Raw genomic sequence first — 9,066 nt, 5'->3', positions numbered from 1 at the left:
AAAAAAAACTATAACGGTCTTTTTTGTAATTCCTTTCGTTTGTTTGTTGTTGTGTTGGGTTTTTCTTTTTTTGCATTCAGAGACAGGCTTTTATCTGTTTGCTTTCAGTTTAAAACTATTCTGATGTAATGCACGAAAATTTAGATATTGGGTTTTCAACAAAGTGCATCATTAACTCTGATAAGGTTGAACCACTAACACTGCAGAGCAATGTTAAACGTTTATAATTAACATTTATCAAAAGTCGTTGAATCGTTGATGGAAATTCAAACTTTAATTAAAATTTGCAAAAAAACAAATTAATGACGACAACAATTAGATATTGTTCAGGAAGCGTCGATATTTAACCGATTTCCAGCAAATTTGACCGTAAAATTCCGTTAATAATCCGATTTGTATCTTTCGCATGGTTAAATTCGACCGAATCTGTCACGACTGCGCCCTGATTCTACCTAATGTAATCCGACAGAGATCAGACATTGACCAGACAGTGAACCGACGCTGGCGGAAGTTATCCGTTCGTAAATAGATAGTTGAAGATAGTTATCCGACTTTTTCACTTTTCGTGTCTTATAGCTGTCTGATCTTAAATGGGAGCAATAATCGGCAATATGCGAATCCCGTATAAAATTGAATTGCAATGCGATGTTCACACATTGCCAATTATGTTCCCGTTTGAGATTAAACAGAATGAGACACGAAAAGTGAAAAATAAAAGATTACTACGCTCAATTATCTAGATTGTCCTATCATTATCTGAACGCAGTCGTTTAAGTTTGTAACAGTTTCCTGCGGGTCGGGAATGGTCAGGATAGATAGGCCAAGCACCCCGACAGTAAGGTGTCGTAACATTCGGTGAAACTCAGCCGATCTTCTCTAGTCAGATTACAAGCGTGACTATGTCTTGACAGATTCTGCTGCATCGGATAAAAGTTCTAACAATCTTCTTGGTTTTTTGACGGTGTCATATGGAACGGTAATTATCTGGAGAATTGTTTTAATATTGTTTATCTGCCAATTGAGTCCAGATTGCATCAAGAACTTGTCGAATGCGAACCGTCTTTGCCGAAACTGTACCGGAATAGTCCAGTTATTCCCGATATTGAACTTGTTATCAGTGTTGGCAGTGTCTCACCATTTTCTGTAGCTACCTTGGCTATTAACGAGCACGTTTCATTATTGCTGTTTAAAATGTGTATCATATAATTGTTTCTTCAAGAAAGTATAAATATAAGCAGCATTGTGTAGTTCTTCAAACTGGATTTAAGTCTATATAGGTAACGACATATTATATATAAAGGATAAAAACAAATTGACTAGAAAAACTCAAAATTATTAGTGTATAAACATATTCAGGATATACTAAACGTGTGTTGTTCGCTATTTAATGTATTCGTCATGTCCTGTGATTCATGATTTGTTTATTTAAATGAAATTAAAAAAAATACATACTCAAATATCTTGAAACGTTTAGTTTATAAACTGACTTTTTTTGTAGTAAGGAAAAGAAAACACACAAAACACGATATTAGAGTTATTACCGATAACGTTGTACCCTCACAAAATGTATTCAAGAAAATCATTTTGACTCCAAAAAATGCAATGAAAAATTCTGGATATACGTTTATGTATAAGGGATTGAAACAAACGGTTTTTTTTAAATTAATAGAATCATAAAACTTTAACTTGTTCCTTCGTTTTTGTTTTGCTAGATTAAAAAGTTCCGAATGAAAAAGGTACAGCCATTAGATCGAAGAATGACTTTATTGGTGTTAACAATAAAGACAATATCTTTTTTTAACAAATATGTTTTTTGTTTAACTGATACAACAACAAAAGTTAGGTCCACAGTGTGTGTAGAAGCATCCTGCAACTCCATACTTCCATGTCACCACAAAAGGTTTGTAGGGTACATTTTCGTCACCACGTCTTTTGTAAAAGTGAAAAGCATTTACACAACGAGCGGTGCTGAAAAAGATTCAATGATGTCTTATTACTTTCAAATATTAGGCTTTATGCGTTGGTAAATCAAAAAATGCTTTTCGGATGCATGACATTGGTAACACGTTGTTGTCATTTTTTAACTAATTAAAGTTTTTTATTATTGTAAAGTGTGACAGATATTATTGTACTATGAATATTATTGGTCACTTGAAGATTTGTAAGAAAAGTACACCAAATGGTTAAATTTTATGAAAAAAACAGAGCAAAAACAAATATATGCGATATATGCCTATTCATATTAACTAAAGTTTCAAAAAATTATAATAATAACCTTAATGGTCCTCCTGTATCTGAAAATCTATCCATTGTAGCTGTGGCATCGGTACATATGCTTTCACATGTCTTTCCCCCATGACAATCACGTGGTATTGCAGAAATATATGCATTATCTTGGGATACACCAATGCAAGCCGACTGTGCCATCTGGTGATCTGTGCTAACACTGACATTTAGGTGAGCAAGTGCTACTACATATAGAAAGACATATTTTAGTTAATATTCAATTCTTATGGTGTTTACATAACTTACATTTAGACTCTTGAGGTGATTTGTATTATATATCCTTGATACTGGTATATATTTTAGCTACTATATTATACCAGATGCTTGTATAGGTATCGATGGCGAATTACTTTTATTGATTATGTATTTTACAATCAAATCATTAAACAAGGTTTAAGCACTGGCGAAAATGAAAAATAAAAATACTTTCTGCGAAATTGTTTTATTATTTTTTTTATGGAAATCGTCATTGTCATATTATAGTTCGTTTCTATGTGTGTTACATTTTAACGTTGTGGTTTTTTGTCGTATGTTTCCTCTTATATTTGAATGTGAATTCACATTATTATAAGACGTGTCACGGTACTTTTCTATCCCAAATTCATGTATTTAGTTTTGATGTTTTATTTGTTTTGTCTAATGCTTAGTTCGATTGTGTGTGTGTTATATTTTAATATTGCTTCGTAATTCTCCTCTTATATTGAATGCGTTTCCCTCGGGTTTTTTTTCTATCGATTTATGAGTTTTGAACATCGGTATACTACTGTTTTCTTTATTTGGAATAAGTCTTTTCTCTCACTTGTTATTGATCTTTAAACCATTCATAAAGAGACAATATATCAAACGTGTTTAAAAAAAATCAGTCGATTTTTCTTTCTATCGTTTTAGAAGTATCCTATTCAGACAGGGAAGCAATTCACAATCCACAAGGCCAACTGATTGATGAGCATACTATTTCTAGATTGATGCTTAATGTTAGACTGACCGGTACAAAGAATTCACGACTTTCTTGATAAAATCTCGTTTGCATAGTTACAAACAAAAAATTCTACGTAACATGAAAAACACACATATAATATTTGTCGTCAAACACTGAATATGTAATTATGGTTTTTTTTACTGAACAAATAAAAAAATTAAAAGGATACCATATATAATTATACAACTTACCAAAAGCAAAAAATAGACAAGAAAGAGTGAAACCCTCCATTCCTCAAAATTCAGAAGCTTTCAATTTCTGTATTTGTTCTCAAAACCTGTTAATTTATTAAGTTATCACTACTAGGTGAGGTTATTGAATAATTGGTCAAATTGGAAAATCAATGTTATTGGCTATCAATGTCACATGATTGATTTTGTTTGCATCCCCATGTCAAATATAAAAACAAGATACACGCTGTTTTTCTTTGTGTTGAATATTACTACATGTACATGTTTTTAACAACACTCAAAATCATGTATGTATTATATCTTTGCTCATATTAGAAGTGAATCGATGCATCTCAGCCTTTCAACTGGTTTTATTCAGTCATTTATTAAATGTAATAACCTAAAAAATCAACTGTAGAAAACAGTGGTTAAAACTTGCACAATAAACAGACTAAACACAACTGTGTTCTTTATCTGAGTGGACCAAAGCTGTTAATCTTCTGATTACGGACTCACCATCTTAAATTTAGGAGTTCGTTTTTATTTTATTCTATCACTTACTTTCAACAACTGCAAGTTTCTGAAGCCATGTATCCTTTGTCTTTGTTTAATGTTTTTATGTATTTTTATTTTTCTCAATTGTAAGCAACTATTCATAAAATTGTACATCCAACTGATTTTGTAAAGTGTGTCATTGCGTCATTTTGTGATACTCAGCAGCTCCTGATTATGAACTCAAGGATTTTAAGTTTGAATCAAATGCACGGGACCAATTTGCATACATGTAGTTCTTCCAATTTTTTTCTGATGTTTAGTACCAGTACAAACTATAAGATACTAATACTTAAAGGAACTGTCGTTCTTAAAAACTAAAACAATATCCCAATATAATTAAATAATTATGACCAGGTTGTTCGTCACCTCTGTCATGTTAATTAGTTTCTTGGGGAAACTAGCGATAGTTGAGATAAAGTCCAAGTCGCTGGAAAGTTTACATATTTATTTCACGTCAATATATATTTCAAATATTAAAACATCACTGAATAACAACATAAAAACAAATATATAATACAAATTCCAAAGACTGATTGACATACGGAAAATGAACCAATCAAATATCTTTTTATTAAATAATATTAATTCGCGTTTTGTCGAGAGCGGGGATTAAGGATTAAAAACATGATTCGTTTAAGTTTGTCAAGAATGGCTCTCGGCAGTTATCACTAAGTGTCAAATTATCTATATTCTTTGTTACAAAACCTTTTATCTTAAAGACGGATATAAATCTTTGATAATTAATCTAAATGAAAGGATTATAGTTAAGTGTAAAATACAAGTAACTTTTGAATAACGTAAAATACAATAAACTAATAAATTATTAAAACGCAATGAGGACTCGGAATAATTGATAAAAAGTAAATATTATAAAAATATACAAAATCCTTAATGTGAACTTTGAACGAACAATTGTCGGGTCATATAATCATAAAAACGAATAAGGATCAAAAAGTTAAAAATAAATGACTAGTAAACATATTGAAAATATAAAAGTTTATTAGAAATACACTACATGTATTAATCATATAATGAACTATAATCATCAGTAAACAAGGAAGGTCACAACACAAAGGAAATGATAACATGTATTTATCGAACATTCAACGATAAACATTTCCTTAAATGTTCGCTTTTAAGAAATGCGCAAAAGTAATGTTTATGCTAATAACAACCGTTTTGATTATTTGTATTGGTAAAGACTCTTAATATTTCTTTAATCCTTAACTTTAAATTATCTGAATATATTTCGAATAAAATTATGTCTTATGTTGTACATGTGTATGGACAACACCATTAATGGATATATAAATGCAATAGCTTTGCGATAAAAGGCTATTATGTTGCATAGATATAAAATGTGCACGTTCCCTATACTGTCAATCAGCACATTTAGTCAGTTTTGTTTTAAAGTAGGTTTGTATTGAATGTTGGCTTTATGTAATGAATAGTTCCTCATCTTTATTCGTATTTTGACACTTATATTATAATGGTTCTTTATAAAATTCAGAAAACATTAAAAACAGAGACGAACATAATTCTATTTAATTTATGATAATATATTTTGATTTGTATTGACAATTGTCAAGACAACAACTATGAACAACCTGCATGTTATTAAATACGTCACAATGGAACTAGTTTCTAGGTAAAATTATTTAACACGTTTCTCTTCGTGAATTACACATTATGATAAGGCATTGGCTATTCCTCTGTTGTTTAAAGTAGTTTGAGTTTGCCGATACCATACAGGACTGAGAAATATTCTTTGAAGCTCAGTGCTTTTTTTTTTGCTTTTTTTTATTATTTGAAATAGTAACAAACTAGCGTCTATTCTGTTCTGGCCTGTTTTATATCTGAATAATTCGTAATTAAACAATTTATTTAAAACCATGTATCCCTCTTTAAAGACAAATGATTCGTTCATAAAATGGAAAATGTCAATAATTGTGTAATACTTTTTAACTACCATTTAATTTGAGTTTTTTTTCCGTTTTTGCAGTTTCAAATAAATAAATCCTCTGATTAAAGAGATCCAGGAGACATAATATGATAACAAATCATGATAGCATACTCGTACTTAAAACCGAAGACTTCAACCAGTGTCTTCGTCACTTTCTGTAGTTGCTGTAGAACCTTGTTTCACCTTCAAAAATTGCAAGTGCGCAATGCAGCTTGTGTGTCCAAGTCAACTTGAAAACCAGTAAGCAAACATTTGCAACTAAATAACCTGTAAAGGAAGGGCGAATTATACCAGAGACATTCAAACTCATCTATCAAAAATAAACAGACAACGCCATGGCTAACAAAAAAGAAATATCAAACAAATGATAGCACCCAAGACACACCATAGAAAAATTAAGACTAAGCAAGACGAACCTCAGCAAAAACAGGAAAGGACGATCTCATGTGTTCCACATGTGGCACCCATCGTGTTGCCCATGTTATAACTAAACCGGTAAAACGTCTAATTAGTAGATCACATTCGAAAAAAGGAGCAGGACTGTAGTTACGACATTAAGGTAGTCCGATAGCATCTGTGAAACGGATATTTCATAACGAGCAACCAACTCGTGATGACGTTCGTAAAATTTACACAGGGATGATATATATATATATATATATATATATACAAGATATGTACGTGGTGCCTTTGTTTTGTAGTAAAACTTGTCTATTAAGGTTTATGTAACTTTCTGTAGCCATTTTTGTACGAATTTTTCAAACCTCAATTGTATCAAAACTACAGATATAATGCATAATAGAGATATGCCATTTCGTACATATTCCAAGGGGAAACTTGATGCAAAGCATTATTTTTTAGTGTTTCATTGCATTTGATAGAAAAAGAGGTCTTTGTGGCAAATAAATCAGGATTTTTATAGAAAATCCACAGCCTTTAATACAGAGATTTTTGTTATAAAATTTGAAACATAAATTACTCACTTGATTTTCTATGATGTGCTAGTGTTTATTTTTTACAAAAAGTTCTAAGAAACCTGTAAATTCCAAAACACCTCGTGCTGATTCACTTAAGTCGAGCGCACCCTAAAAGGTGTACTTGATTTTGGCCATATTTATATTTGTTTTAACCAATAACTACATTTATAAACTTGTTTTAAGGGAATCAATGCTAGCACTGCATGCAATAATCCTATATATATCAGTCATCAAATTGTCAAATATGAGAGTACAAGGATAAGGGCTGTGGATTTTCTATTCAAATCTTGATTTATTTGCCACAAAGTCCTCTTTTTCTATTAAATGCAATGGAACAGTAAAAAATAATGCTTTGCTTCAAGTTTCCCCTTGGAATATGTACAAAATGGCCTATCTCTATTATTCATTATATCTGTAATTTTGATACATTTGAAGTTTGAAAAGTTCGTACAAAAATGGCTACAGAAGGGTACATACATATATTCAACTTTGATCTAAATTTGCGTATTATATTACTTTATTGTATTTCACAATTCACAGCGAAAGGGTAGACAAAGGTAATATGTTATGTCTATTGAGGTTTATATATTAAGTTGATTAACTAATAACTATTTTTTAAATTTGTTTTAAAGAGTGATTTTAAACAATAGAATAGTTGATTGGACCGTCTGTTATCAATAGTAATTGTAGTTTAAATGGGAAAATTATATAAAAAAAAACATTAAATCTACTGACAAAGAAACTTAAAATGTATTTATTGTGAAAATACTGCGGGAATATACAAGTAAAAGATCGATAAATATTGGTGGTAAGATATTCCGCTACACTATGCAGATGAAACATTAAATAAGGTAGCATTTTTTAATGGTTTAAAGGAATATATCAAATTTATTAATTGATAAGTATTGATACATATATTTACTTATAACTAAAACTGTACCGCATTAGATTATTATAATTAATAATCCGAAATTCCGATTATGTCTTTATTATGTTACTTTGTCACGTAATAAAAACTTTCAAGATCTGTTTAGACAAAAGGTTAGCTTCATGGTTTAATACGCATACACTTTTATTTGCTTAATATCAAACAAAAATTAAACATCACAGGAAAACTCAATTGGAAGAAAATAGTTAAGAACCGCTAAACAAAAGCTACAATATAAATTTTACATATTTATTTCGGTAACAGTTTGTTTAGAAGTACGTTTTTTTACAAATGCAATCAAGTTTAACAATAATGGAGCGGTAATTAACATTTTATGTATTTATGTATTTATCTGTTAATTAAAGCAGTTTAATAAAGAAATATTTCGATAAATGATTAACAGATGAAAAAAATGTCTATTATGTTTTTACAAAACAAGAAAAAAAATAATGATCGACAAACTCAACAATAATATGACGATTATGACGACAATAAGGGTCGGTTGAAAACAAAACTTTACGACAAATGAGATGATTTCAGCTTTCCAATTGTGAACTTTTCATTTCAAAGTAGCAACATTCCAGCAGCACCTGCATACGGTGTATATATCTCCCAATTGATACGATATTCCCGTGCTTGCATTTCCTATCATAGTTTTCTTGATAGAGGGTTGCTGCTCACAAGGAAGGTATTAAACAAAGAGTTCCAAATGGTGAAGTTGAAATCATCCCTTCGTAAATTGTACGGACGCCATCACGAGTCGGTTGCGCGTTATGGAATAACCGTTTCACAAATGATATCGGATATGTTCCTTACGTCGTAACTACAATCCCCTTCCCTTTCATGAAATGTGACCTACCGAATTAGACTATTTACCGGATTTGTAATCACATAAGCAACACGACGAGTGCCACGTGTGGAGCAGCATCTGCTTACCCTTCCGGAGCAGCCCTAGTTTCTGGTGGGGTTCGTGTTGTTTATTTTTTAGTTTTCTATGTTGTGTCATGTTTACTATTGTTTTTCTGTTTGTCATCTTCATTTTTAGCCTTGGCGTTGTCAGTTTGTTTAAGATTTATAAGTTTGACTGTCCCTTTGGTATCTTTCGTCCCTCTTTTAGCAATCAGCGATGTTCACCGAAATAAAGACTTCTAACTTGTGATTTAATTTATGACCTTAAAAATATTAAATTAAAAAGCTGAAGAATGTAC

At 30.9% G+C, this 9,066-nt stretch overlaps 1 protein-coding gene across 1 annotated transcript; it reads right to left on the bottom strand.

Annotated features, from left to right (window-relative positions):
- Positions 1-1,745: 1,745 nt before the first annotated feature.
- Positions 1,746-3,577, bottom strand: LOC139523438 (uncharacterized). Its single transcript, XM_071317482.1, has 3 exons — positions 3,457-3,577; positions 2,276-2,471; positions 1,746-1,968 (listed from the first exon to the last, which is right to left on the bottom strand). The coding sequence occupies exons 1-3, from the start codon at positions 3,494-3,496 to the stop codon at positions 1,818-1,820; spliced, it is 387 nt and encodes a 128-aa protein (XP_071173583.1). The 5' UTR covers positions 3,497-3,577; the 3' UTR covers positions 1,746-1,817.
- Between the last annotated feature and the right edge of the window lie 5,489 nt (positions 3,578-9,066).

The sequence above is a fragment of the Mytilus edulis genome, chromosome 5 (genome assembly GCF_963676685.1).
Source record: "Mytilus edulis chromosome 5, xbMytEdul2.2, whole genome shotgun sequence".
Lineage (NCBI taxonomy): Eukaryota > Metazoa > Mollusca > Bivalvia > Mytilida > Mytilidae > Mytilus > Mytilus edulis.
The sequence above is the reverse complement of the archived record's forward strand: the minus strand, read 5'-3'. Positions and strand labels throughout refer to the sequence as shown.

What these genes read in the sequence shown, in the direction of transcription:
- LOC139523438 (XM_071317482.1), bottom strand. Translation starts at nt 3,496, where the DNA reads ATGGAGGGTTTCACTCTTTCTTGTCTATTTTTTGCTTTTG. An exon ending in TTGTCTATTTTTTGCTTTTG is followed by an intron (nt 2,472 to 3,456) that starts GTAAGTTGTATA and finishes TTCTATATGTAG; the next exon opens with TAGCACTTGCTCACCTAAAT. An exon ending in GATACAGGAGGACCATTAAG is followed by an intron (nt 1,969 to 2,275) that starts GTTATTATTATA and finishes AATCTTTTTCAG; the next exon opens with CACCGCTCGTTGTGTAAATG.